General features: G+C 42.4%; 2 protein-coding genes across 6 annotated transcripts in view; one reads left to right on the forward strand and one right to left on the reverse strand.

Moving 5' to 3' along the window:
* Positions 1-18,545, reverse strand: PPP1R10 (protein phosphatase 1 regulatory subunit 10). Of its 5 annotated transcripts, none has more exons than XM_027876773.1 (20): positions 18,521-18,545; positions 16,277-16,777; positions 9,286-9,403; positions 8,398-8,484; positions 8,143-8,278; positions 7,927-7,978; positions 6,587-6,664; positions 6,006-6,179; positions 5,635-5,740; positions 5,427-5,539; positions 4,616-4,716; positions 4,256-4,403; positions 3,810-3,968; positions 3,400-3,646; positions 3,204-3,279; positions 2,874-3,068; positions 2,556-2,670; positions 2,126-2,248; positions 1,556-2,008; positions 1-1,356 (listed from the first exon to the last, which is right to left on the reverse strand). In XM_027876773.1, the coding sequence occupies exons 3-20, from the start codon at positions 9,390-9,392 to the stop codon at positions 1,247-1,249; spliced, it is 2,580 nt and encodes an 859-aa protein (XP_027732574.1). In that variant the 5' UTR covers positions 9,393-9,403; positions 16,277-16,777; positions 18,521-18,545; the 3' UTR covers positions 1-1,246. The 5 variants fall into 5 exon arrangements, with proteins under 5 accessions (XP_027732574.1, XP_027732573.1, XP_027732576.1 ...); XM_027876772.1 differs by lacking the exon at positions 18,521-18,545 and adding an exon at positions 17,968-18,092; XM_027876775.1 differs by lacking the exon at positions 18,521-18,545 and adding an exon at positions 17,002-17,018 and having other exon boundaries at positions 3,858-3,968.
* The window catches only part of MRPS18B (mitochondrial ribosomal protein S18B), an 11,020-nt gene continuing 1,702 nt past the window's right edge, over positions 17,599-26,916 (forward strand). Inside the window, exons 1-5 of the mRNA XM_027876776.1 lie at positions 17,599-17,709; positions 19,320-19,422; positions 20,649-20,746; positions 20,881-20,949; positions 26,657-26,723. Of these exons, the coding sequence (XP_027732577.1) occupies positions 17,635-17,709; positions 19,320-19,422; positions 20,649-20,746; positions 20,881-20,949; positions 26,657-26,723 (412 nt within the window). The 5' untranslated portion in view covers positions 17,599-17,634. The remainder of the gene's footprint in view (positions 17,710-19,319; positions 19,423-20,648; positions 20,747-20,880; positions 20,950-26,656; positions 26,724-26,916) is intronic.

Raw genomic sequence — 26,916 nt, forward strand, 5'->3', positions numbered from 1 at the left:
TTTAAATAAGCTTCTCTTTCCACTGTTTATTATTAATGTACAAAATATACAAAACAAAAAGAAAATAATCATCCTCAATCCATTGTGGCTCTAAACCTGGGGCCCTGCACAAAACCCGATCCATCCACTGCCGTTTTCACAGAAAACAACTGATGCCGGGATGGGGCAAAGGAGAAAACTGGGAAAGGGCAGCAATACTGTCCAGGATCCACCCTGGATAAGAGCCAGGTGGGGAATTACAGAAGTGACTGATGGGGTTGGGCCTGGGGAGGCCTCACACTGACATGGTTTGGGGTAAGAGGGATTGGAGCTGAAAAACTCTCAAAAGGCAGTGCATGTAGTGTGACTATGTCAGACTCGGGATCACTGACATATTGACAGAGTGGTCTTGCTTAAGAGTGTTTTACAGATCTCCCAGTTGTAGAAAGGAAGGGAGGACTGACACCAGGGATCTCACCTACACCAGCTGAAAAAATATCTGGTTCAAAGAATATGGATGACTTTCGTCAAAAGGTATAAAGGACTGATTAAGCTGGTCTGGGTGCTCATACAAGGCTGCAGTGTCATACTGTTAAAAAGTATTCAGAGTGCAAAGGACAGGTCCTGATGTATATATTAATTATATAGGAAAAGAAGGGAGGAAGGCAGGGCATAGAGTGTGTTGGGTAATTCACACCTAGCCTCTCAGTTCCCTGGAGGGAACCCTCTCAGTGCAATGAAATAAGAGGGCACTCCTCATCACATTCCCACCCCCATAAAAATGAATGAACCTGCTTGGTTATAGGATGATTCCACAATAAGTGCAATAGACACCATGTCAGGGGATTGGTTCATGTGGGTGACCAAAGATAGGAAAGGTCCACCTTTTCTATCTTGGTTGTAGAGGGGTCTTCCCCTTCCTTCAGGATAACCAGTCATAGGTATATGCAGGGTCCAGGATAATACTGGAAGGAGGTTAGGGCTAGGTAACAGCCCGTCACAGGGCAAAGCCCACTAGGTCTCCTCTTCAGCAGTCCAGGGGTACAGGCTGTATCAGTCTTTCTCCTCCCCTGACTGGAGGAAAATATGTACAACAATGCGCACCAGTGATTAGAAAATCCCCAAAACCCCAAACAGGGGTGAGGAAGGGAGTCCAGCTCATCAGCCGGGGAAAAGGAGAGGTGGGCCTCACAGAAGCCATAACAGGACAAAAGGGCCAAGGAGGGAGGGAGGCTGCAGTCCACAGGATACCGCAGATGGGTAGCCCCTAGGGCAAAGGTGGCCCATTGACACCTGGGTGGTAGAAGGCACAGTTGTTCTCATAGCGGCAGCTGCCCTTCATCATGAAGTGTCGGCACACAGGGCGGCTTGACATATCTGTTGGAATAGTAGTATGGTGGTTAGATGGACATCAGAAGCCCCAGAAAAAAAAAATGACCCTGTGCCTTTCCCCCAGTTACTACCATTAGACTCAAGCAAGACAACTAAGAGGAGAATATATGGAGATTATATGACATTCCAAACGATATAAAAGGAAGATAACTGTGTAGCTACATCATCTCTAGAGAGTACTCACCTCCACCATGACCATGGGGATCATGTCCTCTGTGGCCTCCATGACCAGGCCCATCATGGCCACGATGCTCATGTGGGGGTGGGCCTCGGTGGTCATGGCCTCGATGGCCAGGGCCATCATGAGGCCGATGACCATGGGGTCCACCATGACCAGGGCCATCATGGGGACGGTGGCCACCACCTCCACCCATTCCTCCACCAGGGCCTCCTCGTCCATTAGGGGGGCCTCCCCCAGAGCGGCCTCCTCGGCCTCCTCGAAATGGCGGAGGTTCATTCCCACCTCGACCCCCTCGGCCTCGGTGGTATGGCCCAGGACCAGGTCCTGGCCCTCCTCGCATTGGACCACCTCGCATGGGATCTCCTGGACCATCCCAGAAGGGGTCACCCCCACGGGGAGGGGGGGGGGGCCCCAAAAGTCGTGGGCCCACTGGACCACCAGGACCTCCATGGGGACCTCCAAAGAAAGAAACATTCAGGTATTAACCAGGCTCATGACCATGTTCTAGTTTACACTTCCTATACTCCTATACTGCCCCCTCCAGGACCCACAAGAAGCATCCATCCCATTTACCTGGCATAGGCCCTGCAGGGCCAGGGGGGAAATGCTGCATGCTTTTGGGGCCGCTGGGGCCCCCTGGGCCTCCAGGTGGGAAACCATTAGCCATTGGGGCAGGTCCCAAAATCCCATGGGGCACTGAATTATGAGGAGGAAAAAAATTGTCAGTAAATAAATTCTAGGATCAATAGCACCACCCTGAGGGTTCCATTAATACTCCCAGTTAAAACAGTGAGAACTAGTCTACCCAATCTGATCAAATTATTCTTACTATCTTAGAGATTGTTCCATCCTCTCTTTACTCCCTTCCTACTGGCTTTTTTCCTGGTTTTTTATAAACCTTCTTCTAAGATCATTCCCCCATGGTGTCCCTTCTACCCCATTTTTATTGGGGCATATCTACCTGGCTGTGCTTCACCTCTAAACCTAAAGTGGGCTTCCTCACCTCCTCCCCCAGGCCCCTGGGGCTGGCCCTGCAGGTTACCCAGCAACTGCTTGATTTTATCCGAGTAGTCTGGTTGTTTCAGCAGCTCCTCTGAGGGGTGACTATTGGGGCTTCCCTGTGGAAAAAGGTAGAGTGTTTGGAAAAGAGGCCAGTCAGGAGACATAGGGACAGCAGAAACAAAAAGCATAACTAGAAAAGGGAAGAATGGATCCTGGAGGGAGAGGGAGAGGGAGAAGGAGATGTTGTAAAAGGGACAAACAAGGTAAAGTAACAAAGAAGGCAAAAAAGGAGAACCTTCTGAAAAGGTTTGCATCTCACCATTATTGAGGTAAGGATCTCCTGGACATTGATGCCACCTCCTCCTGGGCCCTGGGGGCTTTTTCCAGCACCCATACTTCCCATAAGGTTGGCCAGGACAGGAGGCAGCTTGGAGCCACCTGTCCCATCAGGCGAACTACCTGGTCCACCAGTCTCTAATGCCTCAGAATATGGGGTCTCATCTAGGGAACATTCCTAAAAAGATAAAAGTCAGAATAATAATGAGTCAAACATTTATATAGGATAGAGATATTAAGACAGCATCCATCCCCTACCAACCCCTCCCCCAACAGACACTTGAGCAAAAATTGAAAGACAGAGACACCTTACCTCATCCAGAGGAATAAGTTTTGGAGGAACAGGTTCATATGATTCAGGATCAGGTTCATGGGGACTGTCAGGGACACTGCAGGGAAGAAATGATGTTCAGATTACTTTTCTATTAAGTCCAGATTCCCCACAATCATTTCTCACTTCATCCCACTCTCAATCAACAGTCTCACTGAGAGTTTTATTCCCTACCCACCTCTCCTTGGATAAGAAGAGCTCCTGCAGAATTCCTTTCACACGTTCAGCCTGTACATAGCGCTCTTGGCTATTGCCACCCGGGGACACAAGGGGTGAAGGTAAAGCCAGGGGCCGGGGGCATACCCATGCCACCTTCTCTTCCATATTGTCATTACTCAGACGCCGAGCTGTCTCAAAGGCATGACGGTCCGACAGTATCTCTCTCTTGGCTGCCTCACCAAAGTCCTTGATCTTGTTCACATTAACTGTTTTTGTTTGTTTTGTTGGGAGGTGGGGGATGGCAGGAAGGAAGAGAAGGAAAAGAAGAGAACATAGAGAAGTTAGGCCATATGGATCCTTTCCAAGATCCCATTACCCTCCATCTTCCATAGCTCCAAGATGCCCCTATGTATCAATCTACCCTCTTACCTCGCTCAGTCTCATCCAGTTCAAAGTAAAAGTATTCTCTCAGTTTACCTTCTTCAGGCCATGTCACAGTCTTTCTCTTCCGGCCCTTCCTTGTCAACTGGCTTGGATCCCCAGGGCTCTCCACAGGTTTTGCATCCAGCACTCCTGTGTCCAAGGAGGCTATAAAATAGAGCGTAGGATTATAGGATTTAATGCAAATTTAGCCCAATCCCTAATTTTACAGATGAGGAAAATGAGGGCCCAAAAGGTTAAGTAACTTGTCTAAGGTCACATGAATAGGAAAATGGCAGAGCCATAAGCTGAACCGAGTCAGCAGAACTAACCGCTGAGCTCGTATGGAGTCTTGGCTTCAAGTCAAAGGTTCCCCATGTCCAGTTTTCCAGCCCCAGTTCCTTTTCTCAGGATCCAGACACCTGGAACCTTAGACATCTAGTTTCTAATCTTACCTGTGTCCGTAAGCTCTGGAATTTCAACAGGAGGGACAGGGGTTCCAGGACGCTCTATGTCCGTGGCCTCAGCAGGAGCCGCTGGCTCTGGTGAAGAAGGTTTGGCTGTGTTCTGCTCTGTGCTTTGTTTCCCCTCAAAGGGGCTTGGCTATAGGAGAAAAAGAGATCATTAGATCATTAGGATAGTGAAGCCACAGACACCAATGGGGTCTCTGTGTAAGAAAAACCATGGCAGGAATCTAGTCTCCCAATAACTTCTAGAGAGACTTAAGGCTACTTTCCAATCTCACATACATTTTTTCTCTCTACCCAAGGATTTTTTCGTCCATCACCCCACCCTGCACTACCCAGGATACATACCTTGGTAGCTGTGGGTGACAAAACCTTTTTCTTTTTCTTGATTTTGATGCCTGGAACAGGAGCTGAGTTGAGGGCATCTAGGAAACCCAAGCCTTCCATAGCTAAAGAGAAGGAAAGAAAAAAGTGTTAGTATAGCAGATATACAGATGGCATACTTCACAACTACAGACAAAGTTTTGGCCAAATGATAGGGTAGTGAGATCTCTCTCCAACCAAGATAAGATGACAATAATATCAGAAAGCATTTATGGTATGAGAATTCACATAAGAAATTCTTAATGTTACTAGGCTTATCTTTCAAGCAATCTATAGTTTTGGACACTAAATACAACTGAATATTGGTGAGCTGATAGTGGAAGACAGGAAGTGAAGTACAGGCAAAATGAAGAAGGGAAGATATAAGAATGAATGAATCAACAAGGCGTATATTCTAGGGACTAAAGACTGAAAAACCAGAGACAGAAGGGTACACATAAAGAGAGGGAAAGAAAAGATAGAAATCTGATACATTAAAAAAAAGAGACAAGAAAATTAGAGACTTCATTAGGAAGACTTAGAAAAATGAAACAGACTAAATGATTCCATTTTTTTTTTTTTTTGGTTAGGCAGTGGAGTTAAGTGACTTGCCCAGGGTCACACAGGTAGTAAATGTTATGTGTCTGAGGCTGGATTTGAACTCAGGTACTCCTGAATCCAGGGCTGGTGCTCTATCCACTATGCCATCTAGCTGCCCTAAATGATTCCATTTAGTCAAGCTCTACTCCTCTAGCCACAGAGTCTGTCATTGTCCCTTGTCCCTGGCCCTACTCACGTTGTGGGGGTATAATCTTCACTTTAATCTCTTTGGTGGTGTTAGGTGTTGTATTGAGTGGTTTGTATTTCTTTTCAGCTGGGGGAGCCACATCACCAGGTGCAGCTGCAGAGCTGTAAGAAAAAAGATAGTTAAAAATTTGCGGCAATCTTCCCAACCAATCCTTTTACAACCTCAGGCAATACCTGCTACCAGTCCTAATACATACCTCTGACGCTTAAGAGGAATGGGCTTAAGGTTGTACTTGTCAGAAACAACCACAGTACTGGCATTCTTCTTCACAGGCACCAGAGATGGTGTCTCTAGCTCCAAACCTGAAAAAGGCAGATAGATATGTTATGAATTCTTGACACTGTTCTCTCTTCTTCTTTCCTTTCTCTCTCTGCCAAACTGCAAATGCACTTTGTGCCACTATTCCTAAAATGCTTTCCCCTTACCCTTTTAAGTAGATCACAAATCATTACCTTCCATCCCCCAATGGCAATGTCTGTTCAAATCTAGGGCGTATGTATGCGCATGTATATACAACTCTGTGTACAAGTGTCTATGTACCCTCCCAAGACCAAGTCTCAGCCTTACCAGTAGAACGAAACTTGGCATGGCTAGGAGCTGTGGTTCGCAATGATTTAGGTTTCTCCTTCTTCTTCTCTGGTACCTCCTCAGTTCTTGTTTCTGTCTTCACTTCAGGCAGGGGTCGTTCAAGAGGAGCAGTTCGTCCCTTCCCCTCTTCCTTCCTTTTCTTCTTATCTTTCTCTATAGGAGGATAGTCAAATGGCAAAAGATTTTAGATAAAGAAGCATAGTGTAGTAGACAGAGTGCTGAACTTGGAGACTATGAGACCTGGGTTGAAAACCTGTCTCTTGACATTAGCTGTGTGACAATGGGCAAGTCACTTATCCTCTGTTTGCCTCACTTTTCTCATCTGCAAAATGGGTATAATGATACCTGTATTATTTACCTCATAGGATTGTTTGTGAGGATAAGTGATAATGTACGTAAATTGTTTTGCAATCTCTATACCCTGCTCTAAATGTTGAATAAATGCTGGCTGCTGTTGTATGATGAAAAAGATAATCTCACCCAGGAAATAGAGTGAGATGGAACTCCTCCCAGAACGTCTGGAGGCTAATTATGCCAGGATGAAGAACAAAGTAACTTACCAGTGGGCTGGGTGCTACTCTGAGAGCGTATGACAGCCATCCAGTCACTGACAAGGACTGAAGCTAGTTTCCGGAGTTCTTTGAAGGAAAACAGAAGTAATTTTAGAAACAGGAGAATAAGAGAGAGGAAAGACAAAGCTGGACACTGCCAAATCGTAAGACCCCTTCCTATTGCTCCACCTCTGCCTGTTTCTAGGTCCTGTTCTCTTGTCCTCACAACTCCTTTGTAAATACCCCAATAAGCAACTTGAAACAAATACCTCATATAGGACTGCTTGAAGTGAAGAAAAAGCTGGAATTGGCTCCCTATCTTTATAAAAGGCCATGACAACTGTGGAAGGATGAGATTCCCTCACCTATAACTCAGTAAAATTTGTATCCGAAACTGAAGGGTAGCCTCTATGGATCACCAACTTGAAGTCAATTATAGTCAAGAAGACTGACTCAATTGCATCATTAGTTCTGGTCCTCTCCCTTTTTCTCAGTCTTTCCCCTCCCCCCATATGTCTGAGTACTCTACTTCACTATAATGTAGTTTTCTCTTTCTCTGTGAAAATCTTCTAGCTCTTAAGGAAATTGGGACAGTAGAGTAGACACGAAAGGGTAGAGGATAAGAAAGGGGAACATCAACTTCACTGGGGTTTAAGGAAATTCTATTGCATAAATAGAACAGGATGGAGGAGACATGGTTACAAAGTAGTATGACAAAGTACACAACAAAGATCAAGTGGCTTTAGTGAAATTAACAAGATCAATGAGTCAGCAGCACAATGGGGTAACTATTACATTAATATAAGTGTCTAGAATGAAGGACAGGATGATCCTTGAGTACTTGGTCTTACTGAGACTGCATATCTGGAAGAACTATAAAATTCTGAGTGTATCACATGTTAGAAACATGTAGTGAGAAGAAAGCAACCAGGATAATAACAAGACTTGAATTCACATCATATGACAATTCAATGAATACTGGAAAAGATGTCCTTAGAGGTTATATGGAAGTTTTCAAAATATTTTAAGATGTATGGATGCAAAGTGAAGTGAGCAAAACCAGAAGAACAATTTATACAGTAACAATACTGGAAAGACAAACAACTTTGAAAGTCTTGAGAACTCTGATCAATACAATGACCAACCATGATTCCAGAGGACTCATGATAAAACAGGACTAGATTCTAGGGACTATATACAACCAAAGGGATAAAGTTAGGTATGAGAGGGGAAATATAAGATCAAAAAGGGAAGGAGGTAAGTAGAAAAGGAAGAGGATAGAAAGAGGGGTATCAGCTGGTGACAGGGTAAAATTGAAATAAAAGGAAGGGAACAAAGAATAAACCTACCTTCATCCTCACTTGACTTGCTCAGCTGCTTCACAAGTTTGGCTGTGTTGTTCTAAGAGAAGGGAAGCAGAAAACTAAGCGTAAGGAGAAAGAAAATTCCATCTAGACCCTCCTTACAACTTACCCATCTACTTTATGTCCCCATAAGCCCTAGTTTACTGACAAAATACAATTTTCTTATCAGTTATGTGGAACGATAAAAACCTAAAGAGATACCTGTTTGAGATGGTCCACAGTAAGGGGTAGGTGCTGCAGGGTGAGCAGAATCTGCTGCAAGAGAGGTATGTTGTTGGTTGTCTTTGAGTAAGTCAGCCAGTTATTAAGGAGCTTGTAGCCACCAACTCGGATAAACCTGCAGACAGACAGGAAGGTCTATCAGAACTCAGGAGTTCTATGTTCCCATTCCCTCAATGCCCTGATCCCCTATTCCACTCTTATCTCCACTTCTTAAATATCGAGTTCCCCACTCACTTGGCCAGCACATCTGGTGAACGGGTCTGCAGGAGAATGTTTAGGTACGTACAGCGGCTCACCATCTTTCGAGCTTCCTTCATGAGGCTATAAGGGAAATTGAGTTAAGGTTAGATAGAGCTGGGACAGAGATACACATCATCTATCCACAGTGGAACATGGGTCTCAATCTAGGAAACAAGAGGGGAACAGTACTTTCTAGGAGAATGGACATTTTTAGGACAATATAGGGGACCCTGACAGGAGAGAAACATACAACCGATCGTGGAGCATTAGGTATTTTTATTTCCTTTGCAAAGACCATTCTTTCACCTTCTTAATAACCACTAGTCACAGCCTAACACTCACCATCACTAGTCATTGTGTTTGTTATTAATATTACCTAGCCAACCTATTTTTATCAAGGGCCATATGTACTTTTGAATTTCCTCCTTTTTTTAAAACTAAGGATAACTATATTGGTAAAACTGAGGCTGCAAAAAGATAAATGACATTCACATGATCAATATAATAATAAAAAATAGCATCAGACTTCCTATCAGTCAACTAGCTTCTAGGATTTGGGGATCTGGATCACCAGCTGCAATCCAACAGGGAAGAAAGCTTCTATATATGGATTCCATATACAGGCCTCAACAGGAAATCAGCGAATGTAATGGGAGTTATTTGGCAGATTACTGCCACTGTTACTGAAACTCCATGTTGACCAGAAATATTTAACTAATAAATACTTGTTTTTTGTTAATAAGACACTGAACACAACTGCCTTGTTTCCTAACATTATAGTTCTCAAGACCTCCTACTACAACCTTAGTCATGGGTTATAGATAAATGCTTCTTTTTTTGGTCATCTAATCCTAGAATTCATTCCAATGACAACATACATACCTAAAGATCTTGGCGATTCCCTCCGCACTTTTGACCTCTCCATCCCTACCAAGAAAGCTGTCTAGGCCCTTAAGGAGTTCTTTAGGGTCAATGGGGCCCGAGCCCATGATGATAATACCTAGGTGGGGGAGAAGATTTAATAAATGTGTCAAAGATTGTACCAGGATTATTTCCAATAACACACAATTCTTTTTAATCACCCACATGACATTAACAAATCACACAGCACTTGTAATTCTTTAACTTCTACCCATCAGAGTTTATTTAGCCACTACCTCAATGATCCAGAAATGAAGAGACTCAAGATACTATCACTATTAAAGATGTGAAAGCAAAAGATAAAGCATTTATAAGATGTGAAGACAATATTGTTGAAAAAATCTTTGCTTTTCCTTTCCAAATTCATCCCATTACAAAGGCTGAAGTCCCTCAGGCTGCAGAGGAGGGACCAAGACCCTACAATAAGAAAATGTCCCATAAAAAGGCCAGTTAATTTTAATGTTGTCAGATGAATCTGATTGTTCCCAAAACATCTTCAGCATATTAGATATTTGGTTCAATATTCCTAGATCTGAAATAATGTGGCTTAATTATTTCTAGATTGCCACCTATGTAAACAAGACTTAAGAACTCCAAGATATCAGTACCAGGTCTGAATATTTCTGTTCTAAATTGTTCTTGTAAGTTTAGTTTTAGGGGATAAAAAACAAAGTGAAGCTCTTAAAAAGTTGTTCTCCAAAGGATTCAGGCACTGTCACAATGGGCTGGTGGAATATGGATTACACTGAAGGACTGGTGATATCAGGAAAGGGAAGCAAATGTAAAATTGGGAAAACAGCACAGGAAAAAGAGGTAGAAACAGAGATAGAGTTAACATTTAAAAGGCTATAGATTGGAGATGTTTGCTCTTTTATGTCTTAAACGGAACAAAGGTTTGGGCTGTGTATAGAGTTGCTTATTAATAACAAACTAGAATCATTTTTATTATTCAAAATTTTTTGGTCAGCTTGGAATTTCCCAAATAATGGTGGCAAACTGACAAAGATTTTCATCAGCTTCCTCAATTCCCAAGAAAGCCTATGTAATAGGCTTGGTAATTCATGGGCTGAGTATAAAATGAGGGAGCCAAAAGTAAAAAATGATAGCTTAAAAAAGTGGTTCCCTTAGATGTCTGCATCACAAGGCAGGGTCAGGAAATGAAACATTACTATGAGACAAAGATTAGGGTATGAATACTTTCCATTAAAGATTCTACAAATTATATACTACTGGATAGGATACAAGCTTAAGATAGGGTTTTCATACAGTATTTCTCCAAACATGAGCTCCTTGGAGCCAGAGGAATATCTGTGCATGGGGCCTAAGGCTGGTATAAACTTGTTTGTTTACAAGTAAGGGGTAATTATTTTTCTATGACTGGCCAGGGCCTACCCCCAACATCTGTAAAGACAGTGCAGACATGTAAGTCTCAGGAGAACCCTGGTGGTTTTCCTTCCTGACTCTTGAGGAAACCTTTATCCAATTTTAGTAAACTGAGGCAGAGAGGTAAAAAGGCTCCTTCCTTGAAAAAAGGAAACATTCTTTAAGGGTAGCATCCTTAAGACTCAGAAGACAAAAGCTCTCTGAGTATTAATAGACTCAAAGATTTCTATCTTCCAACTCTCCCAAGTGAGTTTCTGGTGAGAGTTAACAAAGGAGAGGCAGAAGGGGCATGAGAATCAAAGAACAAGATATGGGGAAGAGAGTTGCAGAGTACCATTTCTTGGGCTTAACAATTTGATGCACTCAATTTCAGAAGATAGGAAAATGAGGGGAAAAATCTTGAAAGGTGAACAGAGGTACGGAAATTGTGTGGGATTTTTAAAGTTCCTGTTAAATTACCAATATTGCCACTCTGTTTCTTCTGGGAGGGAAGGGAATTAGCTAGGCCAAAGGTCAGAGGAAAGGAAACTTTAAGTAAAATTTCCCTAATATAATAAAATTCTGATAAAATTTATCAATTTGCTAGTTTGGCACACTCAGATATATTAATCCTTACATAAACTTAAGTGGACAAAGATAAAGGGTTTTTTCCTCAATTAGTATGGGTCAGCATCAGAAGATATGCAGAGGCTTTTTGATGAGTGTGAAGTTGCAACAGCAGTAAGTCTGAATACCACAAATACTATCAATAACCAAGAGACAGTTAAGAAAACAGAATGCATATGCTCTATGCCAGATTATCTGTTGAGGACACAGAACCTCAGGGTGACAATTCTCAGAAGGTTTAAAATTATGAAGTTAGGAATACTGTTTTCCATTCTACTACAATACATACTTGATCCCCACTTATCTACCCAAGAACTAGGTACAGGAACCCCAAAGCACTTAACATATATTCTTTCCATCCCCAAATCATTGACTCTTTACTACCCAACTAAAACCAAAACCTAGGCCTGCTTATCCCACTACCAACTCTATTTAATCTTCAAGGACCTAAGGGAAACCCCAATTACCACCTTTTTTTTACTGAACAGAAAGCAAAATAACTCATTAGTCTCCTCAAGCCATGAGATTAAGGGCCATCAAGGTCATTTCTTTCAACCGAACAGAAAATAACTGTCATCCCTCACTCAGACACAAAGCTAAGCAATGCAGAGAAGACAGCAGAAAAGAGATTATATGATCACCTTCTCCCCAAGCTTCCTCTCAAACTACTGAGTAGTTTCAAACAATTAACCACAAAAAGGGCTCTCAAGAGAACCTGTCTAGATAAAAGTTACCACTTCGATTTCTAGAGATAGGATAACTTCCCAGCAAAACTCTAGCTTTCACCCAGTTAAAGTTCAGGATTCAGTTAACCTATAAGCTTCCACTTTCAGGTACTGTAAAGTGCATGTAATCTCATGGGGGGAAAAAAAGCAGAACCAGTGATCCACTGAACCAGAAAGAGGAAAGTAACAGTTAAGTGTTCCTGTTACAGGGCTACAGCAGAAAACCTGGGCGTAATGAAGTAACATCTCTTAATTGGAATGATGATAGTTATGAAAGACTCCCAAATTTATAATAAAATCTGGTTATTAAAAATAACTATAAATGTTCTTGCCTTGGAGATTGGCATTTAAAAATCAGGAGTAAATAACTTTGGGGTCAGATTTCTGGAATAGGAAATGAGGCTCAAAGATGAAGCCATGTGAGCTTATTCCCTTAAAGAATGAAAGAACTTAGAAAAATACAGGGTGGAGATGAGAGGAAAATGGAGAAAACAGAAATTCTTCACTCCTCTGGGAAGTGACCAGGTCAAGTTTTTAGGGGGAGCATGAATAGAGTCCCTGACCAAGGAAGTAAACAAAGCAAAAATCAATAAACAAATCCCTACTCTCTCAGGGCCTTTGCTCTCATTTAGCCAGGCTTCTTTCTTACAGCTCTTAGCTGCCAGATCCTCATTATGCTGATCTGGGTGCTTGATCCTCAGCTATAGCTTTAATATAGAAATGAGTAGCTGAGGGGTACACAAGGGATCCAGGCAAGAAAGCCTTTCCCTACAAGAATTTTGTTGGCTTCATTAATGAGACTGAAAAACCTTGTCAATTAACTGGCTTGAATAAAATTAAATTCTAAATCTCATCATTACTAAGAGTAGATTGAGTGAGTCAGGGTTAACATATATAAAACTCAAAGTAAGATCTCTTAAAGTTGCCCATCTCAAAAGATAAAAATTATTTCTTCCTTTTAACAAAAGGGGGAGGGGCAGGGAATGAAGGCACGTTTATCATGAGCCATATTCTGTTGCAGCCCTTCTGGATAAGTTAAATTTTGTTACTGGCCTAAAATTCACATTCCTTTCCCCCTAGGAACCTTAAAGGCACCTGTTTTTTGGGGGTGAAATCATTTTGAGTTGTGGCTTTCCCTGGCATCAGAGAAACTTAGAATTACATAGCTGCTATATGAATTGTGGCCTACCATCATGGAGTAAACTTCGGGATTCTGTGTCTTTCACATTTGTATCCCTACCAGGGGCACTTTGGTAATGGGGGGATTCCTGTCTGCTTGCCTTTTAAGACAGGATTGCAAAGATCACGAGCTTTATATGGCAGAAAAGGTGCCAAGATACAACTCAAGCTAATTAGTAGATTGGCACTCCCAAGCTGGTTCCTTAAGACTCCTTTATTCCTCAACTTTCATATTGCAGAGAGACTTCAAAAATTACTTCACTAGTCTGTTTTAGGAACTTAAGGGGGTATTATGTTCACATCCCCATGTATATGGCAGACACAATAATTTCTCCACCATTTAGAGTGCTGGGGGTAAACTAAAACCTCTGGAAAATTGGTAGTGTAGGCAGGTCCAACTTAGGGCACAAATCTCTTGGACCTCCTCAAAATAGGTGCTAAGGAATTCTTTAGAGGTAGGTACTACACATCCAGCAGAAAATTTGCCAGGGCAAGGATCAAGTTCAGGCCTTTCAACTTTGCCATGAACCTGAGGATCTTAAAACTTGTAAAAGATTTTTGGAAAATATTTGATAATTGGGAAAAAAAAAAAAAAGGAAGGAAAGGACAGGACACAAACACCAGCCTTGAGTACTGCCACGGCTTGGACATGCACTGGTTTGCTACAGCACTGCATGAGTTGAAAATGGAGAACAGAACGTTATGTTTCCATTATTAGCCATAAGTTTGGGCGGGAGAAAAAAAGGAAAAAAAAAGATTAAAAAAAAATGATTACTTGGAAAACAGAAATGAAGGTTGTGAAATGTAATACCAGAAAGGTTTTGCTTACCAGAAAACGAAGCTTGACTCCCCCTGCCTTGAGTTTACAACTGCCGCCTTTTTCCTAAAGATTCACTCCTCATCTTAGTACCAATGTACAGGAGGCTAAGCAACTGGAGGTGGTACAGCACGGAACACAAAAGAGTTTACCCCAAAACCAGAGAAGATGGGAAGGAGGAGGATGGGAAGTTTAGAGGAAAGCCTTCCAGCACCCACCCTTTACCCTTCAAAAGGTGAAAATGTCCCTAGACTAAGGACTAGCTTCAGTAAGAACCTAACAGTGGAAATTCATATTTAGACCAGAGATTTATTTAATCTTTCCTATTCAGGGCTGTGAACTCAGCCAGATTATTCCTATCCTTTAGGCTCAGAAAATGGGAAAGAAATGGGTAAATTCCACTTACTCTGTTTCCCAGGTTGTGTATATGTGGGGGGATTTCTAGGATATTGTAATACAGATGAAAAATTGGTCCTGTTGCTAAGCCTCAAACCTACCCACAGGTATCCACTGGACAAGAGAAGCAACCCCTAGAGACTTAGTAATTCCTACTGGCTCGTTGGAGAAAATGCGGTGCTTTGTTAAAGAAAAAGAACAGAAACAAACTAAGATCAAATATGTAGAGATAGATAAAGAAGGTATTCCAGTACCAGGCTCCACTCCTCCCAAGTTTGATCATGGCTCAAAAGGCAAAACTCAGAGGGGTGGAGTTTCAGTAGGGTGGAGGGGAGTGAAGGAAAGCTGATTACATCACCTTTTCAGATTGCTCCTCCCCCTTAACTAACCTCCTAAGCCAGCCCTATGTTCCGACTGGCAAGAGGGAAGAGGAAGGAGAAAAACAAAGCAGGGACGCCATCTTGCAATGGAGAAGAGACTCAAGGAAGAAAAAAAACACCTACGGTTTGCCGTAAAAGTTACAGTACAAACATCCCATTAAAACCCGTCCCCAGTTTAAAAAGAAAAAAGCAAAAAACAAACAAAAAAACCCCACCCCAAATTGTGTTTAACTTATTAAATTTCATTTGATTTGGTAAAAACAAAGGCAATTAAAAATGTTACTTAAAAGTTGTTTCTCCTGCTTGGGATAGAGTAAGAATTTGCAGTTGGGGGCTCAAACTGCTAATACAGCCCACCCCCGTTTCTATACTACAAATAAGGGGGAGGGGAGTTGGGCCCCTCCCAACAAAGGAGGTCAAGGTGGGAAAAGGACAGGAGAAAAATTGGTAAAGACACAACCTGCAACGCCGCTCGGAAGAGACAAAAGGACAAGGAAAAGTCGCCATATTGAAGCAGGGAAGAAAAAAAAAATTCCTTTTAACGACACAAATTTTTTAGAAAGCTAGCATTCAATTGCACTAAATGGCCTTTAAAAATTACACGCCTTAATTCCACATTGCCCCCCTCCCACTTTCCTCCCCCACTATAACTGCACCCATTAAAAAAATCAAGTTAAAGGTTATAACCAACTTTCTTCTTAAAAAAAAAAAACTCTGCAAAGTGCAACAATTACAAGACATTACCTTCCCAACTAACACTTTGGATGTATTGGCACTATATTTTACTTTGGCTTAAGTGTCTTGCAATCTTTATTTGTAGATTGCCACCTATGTAAAGCACACAAATATATACCTCAAGCAAATTACATTAAAATATAACGAGAGGATTTAACCATTTTAAGTCGTAGCCAGCTACTTCCTAATACTTCTCGGCTTATCTCCTCACCCTGCAATCTTTATGTACAGATTGCTCATTAATCTGGCCAATTGAAAGGCGCCCCTGCTTGTCTCACACACAAAGAAGTGGGACTTTTAGGCCACAAGGTCCACGTCTTTTGTATGTGAGCTCATTAACCCTTCCGAAAGACTGCTGGCATCCAGAGGAAGGGATCCCATTCCTCTTTATAAAAAGATAGCGAACTCTTATGGCTTTGGCAGTCTGGAAAATTGGCTGGATTACCAAGGGTTAACCATCAAGAAAATCCTCACTTGTCGGCCCCCCCCACCCTCTCCGTGCCTGCACCAGGGCAAGAAAGAGGGAGGTGGTAGGGGAGAGAGAACAAGACTTTTTAAAGACCTAATGTTTTTTTTTTTTAATGGAGACTCAAGCGACCGGATTGGTCGTTCTCCAGCTCAATTATTATTTGTCTACGATCTCATTTCTTCCTCTCATATTTTTTTTTTGTTTCACAACGGGAAACGTTGATTTCTTGTTGTAATGCTGGTTTTGAAAATTCGACACTTACTATCCAATTTTTTTGCGACGTCAGCACCTCGGGCTCAGGGGGGGGTTAAAATTTGGAGAAAAAAATAAAACCAACCAGGACCCAAAGCTTAATTACTTGGGGGACCTCATTGGATCAAAAAATCTTTTAAAAAATAAAGCCAACTCAGGATTCATTACCCCCTCCACTTAAGGAGAGGGTCTTAAACAAAAAAAAAAAAACTGAGTGGATTCAAAAAGGAGACGCTGGATGGGCAGATTTGACGGGACTTGGGAGTTGGAGTAAGGGTAGTTGATTATTTTTGATAGATTTTGTGGTGATGGTCCTTCAGCCACAGATTTGAGTCCCAAGCAGCTTGGGCTGGGAGAGGGGACGGGAAACAAGATAGGGCGATGGGGCAGAGAAGACACAAGTGGTTGGGTTGGTAGCTGCTGCTCCCCCCCTCGAAGGATCCTTTAGATGCTGTTACGGCTGTTTCTTTTTTCCTCGTGGCCGGGCTGTTTCCTCCGATTAAATTCGAACCTGGGAAGAGGAAAATAGAGGAGGAAACGAAAATGTCATTACTGTTGGCTTTAGTATCCCTTTGCATCTCGTTTATAGCCTGAGAAGTTTCCCAAGACGCACCCCTCCGGTCTCCAAGACCTAAGAAAAACTAAAATAAATTTCACTGTCACCCCGCCGCCATTTCGCTACTCTAGCACTAAGCCGCCACGCAACATACCAACCGAAAAAATACCCGTACTTACCTCTAAACGAACCCCAGAATGGCGGCGGCTCGCTCGGACGACACCTTTTATATAAGGGCACCGCCCCGCGCACACTAGCGAGCTCACGAGATACCGAATTGCGCGCGACACGCAAGCTAATTGGTCAACGACATCAAGGAACAACAAGCTGATTGGCTGTCCTACCACAACCTACGCTCCACCTATCCCTCAACTCACTCTTCCGCTCTCCACACCCAACCCTCGGCTCGCGACTAGGGTTAAGACGATTGGTTGGGATCCGCCCTCCCTTCCTTTCCTGATCTTCTTCCTTCCCACCCCTTCGCCGTCAAGCCTCACCCTTGGTTGGCCTAACCGACCCAGCGCATGCGCACTAGTAGGACCGGGGCCCAAAATCAACCACAAAATTGTTCAGCAGCAAAAGATTCAGTAGTGGGCCTAGGAGCCATAGCGAACTGGCTACAGGAATAGAAATTTTGAAGGCGAATTTTGCTGTGACGCAGTTAAAATCGGTCACCTTCGCCCCTACGCACTGACGCGTGTGCGCACGGCCACGTCCCGGAAGGCGCGTTTCTCACATTAGCCCCACCCAGCCTGCTTACAGACATGCGCAGCTTCTTCTGGTCCCCTCTCCTCCCTTATCCGTACACCAAGATGGCGACCTCTCTTCTAACTCTTCTTAGGCGGCTCTCGGGCCTCACACCTGTCAGAGGTGTCCATTGGGTGCAGGTATCTATGCAGTTTCCTCTCTCCCGCTATCTTCCCCCCTCGCAGCACGCGGCCCTGATTATAGTTGGCTCCGACTGGCTGCCTTCCCTTCCCCTCCCGGCCCAGGATCTGGGAGGAGAAAGCCCAGCGCTTTCCTATCTCGATCGTTCTGGCTACAGCATTCCCACTACCCAATCTCTTGCGTCTTGTCCCTGGTCTTGGGGCGCGTGCCGAGGGGTACTACATAGTTCCTAAGGTTTGTCTGTATTTACTGAGTACCTTTAAACGTGCCCACGCAACAGGCAGCGAGGAGGAATGGGTGTGCTGCGTTGCCATGGTGGCCCAGGAGGAGCTCTTCTCTCTCCACGTTGCTGTAGCCGCCCCCCCCCCATTTCTTTCTCTCCCACAGCACAGTGTGCACATGATGGGTAGTGGAGGACGAGGAAAAAGAGGTCTGACCTTCGAATTCCATGCCTGCTCCACATAGCTAATTAGCTCTGGAGAATTCCTCCAGTGTTAACTAGCTCCTTCTATCCAATTACAGACAGGCTTAACTAGCTCTTTGTATATCCAGTATGTGAACCACTGAATACAAGGAGTGGTCCTTGATGACATCTTGAGTGGGGCTTATGATCCTCCAGGTACACTGCTGTATTTACCTCTCCACCCTCATGGGCGTAGGGAGGATCTGAAGAGCTTAACATACTTTTGTCGTGTCCCTTTTGTCCTGAAGGTCTGTTGCCTGTCAGACTACAATCCAAAACTCCTCTAGATATTCCTCCCCCAGGTCCCTACTGCCAAATCTCTTGAACCCCCTGGCTTCACTACTCACCACCTTGAAGGTCCTTAGCTGTGATTAAAAAGGGGAGGGCTGCTTCCCACAGTTGCTATTCCCTCAAATGGGGCAAGTTAGCCTCAAGGGTGTGGAGATTAAGGTCATTATGGGGTTAATTACAGGGCTGAGAGCTTTGATTCCAGCTTTGGGACTCAGATTGCTCACTCTTGTGGAATGGGAGACTGATTTTTATAAAGCAGGGTGAGACCAGTGATTCAGAGATAGATTTGAGATGGGGATCATATGTGTATCACAAGTATCCTGTGATCCTAACATAACCTTTTCCTGGATACTTTATCCAACTCTTAGAAACTTAGGTAACATCTGAAACGTCTATCTAGTTCACTTTATATTTCCTTTGACATCAATTTTTTTCTAGGAATATAGATTTTTTGTATCCTTAATCTTTTTCTTAATGCCAATTCTCTTAATTTATCTTTATTTTATAATTTGATTAATCTTAATTAAATCCTGTGGGTGGAACCTAAAGGGAAGAATAGACAAAATAGGTTTGCTCTTCTCTCTTGCTTAAAACTATACTATGACTTTTGGCACACCCTGTATACAGTTACTCTCCCAAAATTTAATTACCCTATTTGTCAGCTCACATTACTTTATTGCTTTTGAATCTTTTGGGGCTAAAATCAAGTCTAATTTCTGTACACATTCTTGCTATATGTCACTACACCAGTTTTGACACCTGTACAGAACCTCAAGATTTCTTGAAGGAGGTTTGGGGGATGACGAACAAGATATCTAATTTCCCTCCTAAACCTTCCCCTTTTCTTTTTCATAGGCTACTTCCCGGGCACTATGCACCAAAGCTTCCCCTGAGGAAGAATCTTCCATTCCTGTCTCCCTCTATCAGGATGCTCCCTGGGAATATCTGGAAACAGAAGGTACCACCATAAGAAGAGTGTGGGAAGAGGGAAGGGAAAATGTGGAGAATAAGAGGAGGCAGAAAAATCAATTCAGAACCTAAAGTGAAGAATGGATAATATTAAGAATTTGTTCTTGTTCTTCTTAATTATCCTTCAGCGAACGCTGAACCAAATGCAAATCACTGAGTTTTGTACAATTTAACAATCCTCCGTCTCTCCAGCCTTATCTATTATTTCTCTCCTTAACTTTTACATACACTGTACTATACTCAAACCTCAACTTTTTTTACACACTATTCCCTATGACTGTACTGCCTAGAACATGTTGAATTTCTGTATATCCTCCTCTTTCCCGCTTCTTCCTCTTGGTAACATCCTTCCTGAACTCTTTCTTAGGTAACATTTTGTTTTGGGATTCTGATATATTTGTTATATATAATTGTATATTATAGTTATCAGTCTTTGAGTCTTATAGAATATAAATTCCACGAGGGCAAGAAAATCAGTTTTTTTGTTAAACTTTTATGTTCAGCACTTACCAAAGTGCTGAAATAGATGTTTATTAAATATTTAGTGAAAGAATGCAAGTATGATAGGGGGATCATCTCTCGGGAAAATACAGTAGGGGAGGTGATAAGTATTTGAAGATTACTAAAACAAACAAAAAATTGAAAATGATTAGTATAGAAAAGAGGTACAAAAAAAGGACTTTCTAAAATTCTCTGGTGAGAAAGGTAGAAAGGATTACTACCCAATATAAGAAATGCTTTTCAAAGGTGTGGCAATTTAGTTGGGTCTTGAAGGATAGGGTAGGATTTCAAGAGATGGAGGGGAAAAGCAGACATTCCAGGCATAGAGAATAGTATAAGCAAAGGCATGAATATCTAGGGCAATTTTGTGAGTTTTAGTTTGCAACTAAAGCAGGGGTGGGCAACCTGTGGCTTTGAGGCCACATGTGGTCCTCAAGTGTAGCCCTTTGACTGAATCCAAACTTTACAGAACAAATCCTTTTATTAAGGGGATTTAGGTCCTAAACCTAAAGGGATATATATGAACTAAGGCTGCAAAGGTAGAGTGGAGCCCTAAAGTTAGTTTCTAGCAATTATTATAGATCAGATGAGATATTTGTAAAGTGTTTAGCATAGTTTTGGGCACATAACAAGCACTTAATAAATTCTTATTTCTCTCTTCCTCCTCCTCCCCTCTCCTTCCTGTCCTGTCCTGTGCTTTCCTTTCCTTTCTAGAATACCTAGCTCGATATGGCTCCCGTCCAGTCTGGGCTGACTATCGACGAAACCACAAAGGTGGCATACCACCACAGCGAACCCGAAAGACATGCATTGTGAGTAGTTAGGAAGAGGAGTTGGGTCTCTGGCACAGAGATTCAAGGGTAACAAGGTGGGATTGGAGGGACCTTGACAAGAGGCATTGATGCTAATTCCTGAAGTTTCTACCCATTTCCTTTATGTCTTACAGCGAGGGAACAAAGTTGCTGGGAACCCTTGCCCCATCTGCCGAGATCAGAAGCTCCATGTGGACTTTAGAGTAAGGAACCTTCAAATTTCACTGCACTCTTTACCCACCTCAGGGACTAGGGTATATACACTGTGCTTAAGTAATGATATTTTTATAGTCCCCTTCCTTTATACCTCAAAATGACTGACAGTTATCCCCTATTTTTTGCTCCAGTTTCTAAAAAGGAGGTGGCTTTTACCTTTTACCTCATCATTGCAGGCAGCTAGGTGGCACAGTAGATAAAGCGTAGGTATAGAGGTGGGGAACCTTCGACTTCGAGGCCTTTTGACCAAATCCAAGTTTTACAGAACAAGTTATTTTATTAAGGGGATTTACTCTATGAAATTTGGATTCAGTTAAAGGGCCATACTTGAGGACTTAGAGGGCCACACGTGGCCTTGAGGCCCCAGGTTCCCCACCCCTGGCATAGGACTTCAGAGTCAGGAAGACCTCAGATAGAATTCTGCCTCAGACACTTATGTGTGTGACCCTGGATAAGTCATTTAGCCTCTGTCTCGATTTTTTTTTATCTATAAAATGGAGAAATCATACCTACATACCAACTTTTGACCCTTTTAACCACCCCTTTTTCTCCTAGGAACTTTCTTTTCTTGACTTTGAGTCTACTCTCTCTTAATTTCTTCATCCTTTTCTGCTATTTGGTCATCTACCTCTTTCTATACATAACCATGGGTACTCCCTAGTACTTAGTCCAGAGCTCTCTCCTCTTTATGTTCAGGTAACTCCCAAATCTGTATCTAGTCCTATACTCTCTTCCAAACTCTACTTCACATCACTATTGAACTTCTCTATGTAGATGACTTATAAACATACCAAGTTAACATGTCCAAACTAGAATTCGTTATTTCTATTACTCAATCTGAGTTTTATCCAAGTTTATTTTTTCTTTCCTCTTTTTTTTTAAGGGTACTTTTTAGTCACTTTAGTCACCCAGGTTTGCAGTATTTATCCTCAACTGTACTTTCCTTCACCCCCCCGCCATATCTAGTCTGTTATTAAGTCTTTCTGAGTGTTATCTCCACAACATCTCTTGTGTCCATCCCCTTCTTAGTATGCCACTTAGAGCCACTAGCCTAGTTCTGGTTCTTACTGACTTCTTGACTGGACTGTTGCAGGAGTGCTCTCGTCTCCCTGCTTCCATCTTTGTCCTATCTAATTCATCCTTCACACAAGTACCAAAATAATCTTCCTAAAGCACACCTCCCTCCTCAGGAATCTTTAGTGGCTATCTGTTGCCTCTAGGATAAAATGCAAAATCCTCATCTTGCTATTTAAAGCCCAACCCACCTTTGGATGTATTGTGAATTACTCCTTTTCGTTTACCTATAATTACCGCATGTTCCAATAAATGGCCTACTCTGCTGTCCTCTGTATCTAGAATATGCTTCCCTCTTCACTTCTATCTCATAGAATCTTTAGCTTCTTTCAGGTCTCATGCCACCTTCTGTGGAAATCCTTTTCTCATCCTCCCAGTTGTTATTGGTCTCTTCGTTATTCAAATTATATTGTAGTTACATGTCTGTTTGCATATTGTAGGTCTCAGTAAGATTTATAAGCTCCTTACAGGTAGGAACTTCTTTATATTCTTTTCATGTGCTCAGTGCCTAGCACAATGCCTGGCATTGTTACGTATTTAATAAATGTTTATTAAACTGAATCTCCACATTTTCCAACTTTTAATTGAGAGTGGATATAAGGAAACCACTTTGACATCTTTTCTTAGTTATATCCAGAAGCCACTTCAAATGTTCCCTTTCTAAAATGCTATATTTCAATTAATAGGAGTTAATGTACTTATATTGTAGGAACTGGGGATACAAGATAATTATGGGGACACTAGCACCTGAGGAAGGGAGTAGAGAATCAGGAAAAGCTTCATGTAGGAGGTGGTATTGAACTGAACTTGGAAGGAAACTGGGGATTTTGTGATACGGAGATGAGGAAGGGACTGTATTCCAGACATGGAGAGGCAGCCTGTGCAAAGGCCTGGAGATAGTTTTTTCTACAGGAAAAACAGCAAGTAAGCCAGCTTGGTTAGACTGAAGAGCGTGTGTGAAGGGGAGCAATGGGAGCCTTACAGGGCTAGAAAAGTAGGGTGGAGCCAGGTCATAAAGGACTTTGAATGCCAAATAGAGTAGTTGTGTTTCATCAGGGGGTAACAAGGTGTGGTGGAAAGACCAATGACTATGGAGTCAGAAGATCCAAGTCCAGTCTTTACTCTGATGCTGTATGTGGTATCATGGGCAAATCTTTTCATCTTTCTGGGGCTTAGTTTTATCATCTTTTAAATAGATTGGACTGTGTGGCCTCTAGAGCTTCTCCGGCTCTAGATTTATGATTCTACTACGATACTAGAAGTAATTGGGAGCTCCTGAAGTTTATTGAGCAAGGAAGTATCATCTCCATAGAGATGATACTTGAATCCATGGGAACTGATGAGATCAAGCAAAAGAGCATCGAGGAAGAAGAGAAAGAGGGCCTGGGGCTGAGCCTTGGAGGGACACTCCAGGTTAGCAGGCAAAACCGGGATGAGTATCCAGCAAAGACGACTAAGAAGTAGTAGTCAGATAAATAGGAGGAGAGCCAGAGGAGAGCAGGGTCACGAAAACCTAAAGAAGAGAATATCAAGATCGTTTCTCACCTAGTTGCCACTTTAAGACTTCTCTCACTGACATCTCTGGGGGGCAGCTAGGTGGGGCAATGAATAGAGCGCCAGGCCTAGAGTCAAGAAAACTTCTTAGTGAGTTCAGATCTGGCTTCAGACATTTACTAGCTGTGTGACCCTGATTGTTGTTGTTGAGAGGTGTTTCAGTCCAACTCTTCTTGGCAAAGATACTAAAGTGGTTTGCCATTTCCTTCTCCAGATAATTTTACAGATTACAAGATTAAGACTTGCCAAAAGTCACATAACTAATAAGTGTCTGAGGCCAGATTCAAACTCTATAGGCCCAGTACTATATCCACTTTGTCAACTAGCTGTCCCCATGTAACCCTGGACAAGTCCCTTAACCCTGTTTGCCTTAGTTTCCCCAGTCTGTAAAATGAGCTGGCGAAAGAAATGGTAAACCACTCCAGTATCTTTGCCAAAAAAAACTCAAATAGGGTCATAAAGAGTTGGACATGACTGAACAACACTGACTTCTCCACTCTGCCCCAGATAGCTTGTTACTGGGATAACTTCATCATCCTGCAAGATCTCGTCAGCCTTGATACTCTACTTCATGACTACTCTGGCTTCTCTGATTGGAGAGTATGGCTATAAACTCCAAGCCTCCATTTAAGGAGAGACCATGCATTAGCTCATACATCTTGTTTCTCACTACTTTGGGACTTCCCTGACTACTTCATCATCCCTGCCTCTACTTTCTGAGATCAAGAACTGTTTTTTGTTTTGTTTTGTTTTGTTTTATCCCAGCACTTAGCATCTAATATAGATGCTTAATATTTATTGACTGTTGATTAACAGTATCAAAGGCTGAAGAGGTCAAGAAGGATGAGGTTTGAGAAAAGGCTGTGTGATTTTGGCAATTAAGAGATTATTCAGAGACAGCAATTTCAGTTGAATGATGAGGTTGAAAGCCAGGCTGTAGAAAATTAAGAAGAGAATGAGAGGTAAGGGAGTACCAGTTGTAAACAGCCTTCTCTAGGAGTTTAGTCACATAAGGGAGGAGTGATATAGGGTGATAGCTATCAGGGATGGATGTATGAAGGGAGGGTTTTTGAAGATGAGGGAGACATGGGCATGTTTTGTAGGCAGCAGGAAAATGGCCAAATAGACAAGGAGAATTGAAATTTAGTGAGAAAGTGAGCATTAATAGAAAAGCACTCTGCCAGAGAAGGTGGAATAGACTGAGATCATTTGTGAAGGCTGAAGGGTTTGCTTTTGCAAAAAGAGAGGCCACCTCTTCTAGTGAAGAGGTGAAGGAGGAGATTGTGGGGGAAGGCATTCTGAGTGATAGGGCGATGAGGAGAGAAGAAGGAACTTTTGGCTAATGGCCTCATTTTTTTTAGTGAGGTTTAAACAAAGGTTCTCAACTAAGAGGATAAAAGTGGGGGAATAGAGGAAAAAAAGCCATAGGTGTGAGGAAGTGTTTGGGAAAGGCCAGTGTGGTGACTGGGATAGTGAATTGATTAGGAAGTTGTAAAAGGATTGCCGTGTTGCAGTGAGGGACGAATTGATATTATTTAACATAAATTTGTAGTGGACTCAAGTCAGCACACTTTTGTGGTTTTTCTCTAACTTCATTTAGATGCATGTGAAGCCTTGAGTAATGTGAGTAATGGGGCAATAGAAGGTTGGGGGCAGTAGTATAAAGGAAGAATAAAAGATAAACTGCCTTGGGAGTATTGTCTTTTTTTTTTTTTTTTTTTTGGTGAGGCAGTTGGGGTTAAGTGACTTGCCTAGGGTCACACAGCTAGTGTCAAGTGTCTGAGGCCAGATTTGAACTCAGGCCCTCCTGACTCCAACGCTGGAGCTCTATCCACTGCACCCCTTAGCTGTCCCTAGGGAGTATTGTCTTTTAAGAACTAGGGAGACATGCCAGATTATCACCATCACAATTTTAGTGACTACAGAAGTCATTTAATCAGTCCCTTCCTGAAACGAGAATTCACTCTTCCAAAATCCTTTACAAGGGTTCGTCTCACCTCTATTCACTCCTCCAATGACAAGGACTCAGTATAAGGTTTCTTCTGGCCCTAGAAAATGGGTGAGTTTCAAGTTTGTAGGATTTCCAGATTTGGTATTTTGTCTGCATAAAAAGAGAAATGGAAACAAAACTTTGGTCAAAGCATTCCTATCTGCCCTCCAACTGTTCAATAATGTTAAGGTAGAAAGATGGGTATTTGGGACATTATCACCTTTATTATTCTTAGGATTTGACAACGTGCAAAGTGACTATGGCTCTCCTCACTAACACTGGATGGTTTTATATGCTCTGGGGCATTAGCTAACCTTCATTATTCCCTGGGGAAAATGAGGGATCTATTTGAAAGAGCCAAAGGGCTTGCCAGGATGAGGCTACATGAGACAAGTTATGGGAGCTTGAACTTCCAGGTCTTGAGGTCCAAGTGTGGTTATCCTTCCTCCTGGGAGCAACCCCAACTCTAGGAGGCCTGGGCCTGGACACTTCCACTGGGTAGACATCACACATATTGGAGAGAGATAAGTCATACCACAGCCCTATACAAAGTAGATAAACTATGAATTTCATTTTCTGCGGAGTGGGTATAAGTGACTTACTCAAGGTCACATGGCTAGCAAGTGGCAGAATCTGGACTAGAATTCAAGTCTTCTAGAACTTCAAGTCCTTCTTTACATGAGGTCAAGGACTGTTTTTTGTCTTTGTATTCCCAGTGTCTTGCACGTAGTAGGCACTTAATATTTTTTGATTAATTAATCATGTTTCATCTCTCCAGCCCACAGGAAAGAATAAAAGAATTTTGCAATAGTAGTATATAAAAAGGAGCTTAATTTGCCATAACAGTGTTTGATATAGGCTTTGGGTACTAGGTGTACTCGAGAAGGGTAGAGCACTGTTATCTTAGAATCAGGGGAGACTTCACAGATGGGTTGAGGCTTGAATATGGGAGAAGATTGGGAAGTTTGGAATAGGATATGGAAGGATGTGCTATTCTAAAAGGAGGAAGCACTATTTCTTGCTGCCTTTTCTGATATTACTGCAATCCCCATTTCCTTCTATTTCTTTCTCTTCAGAATGTGAAGCTCTTGGAGCAGTTTGTCTGTGCTCACACAGGTGTCATCTTCCATGCCCCATATACAGGTTAGATCCCAACCCTTTAGGGTGTCATTTTCCCCTTATATTCTCCTGCTTCCACTGAGAACAATTCCTTTCCTCATTTAGGCTTTTTTAGAGACCTACAGAAAGCATAGAGGATATAGGTTCCAGCCTTTGGAAAATTTCCAGTGTAATAGAAAAGATAGAAAGGATTACACATAAATGTGTATCAAGACTT

Source organism: Vombatus ursinus, unplaced genomic scaffold (assembly GCF_900497805.2).
Source record: "Vombatus ursinus unplaced genomic scaffold, bare-nosed wombat genome assembly UNPS02014811.1, whole genome shotgun sequence".
NCBI lineage: Eukaryota > Metazoa > Chordata > Mammalia > Diprotodontia > Vombatidae > Vombatus > Vombatus ursinus.

Bases quoted from the DNA above. Each gene is read 5' to 3' on its own strand.
- PPP1R10 (XM_027876773.1), bottom strand. From the start codon at position 9,392: ATGGGCTCGGGCCCCATTGACCCTAAAGAACTCCTTAAGGGCCTAGAC. The intron at 8,485-9,285 runs GTATGTATGTTG...TTTCCCTTATAG, and splicing joins GGAATCGCCAAGATCTTTAG to CCTCATGAAGGAAGCTCGAA. The intron at 2,009-2,125 runs GTAAATGGGATG...CTTTCTTTGGAG, and splicing joins CCCTGCAGGGCCTATGCCAG to GTCCCCATGGAGGTCCTGGT.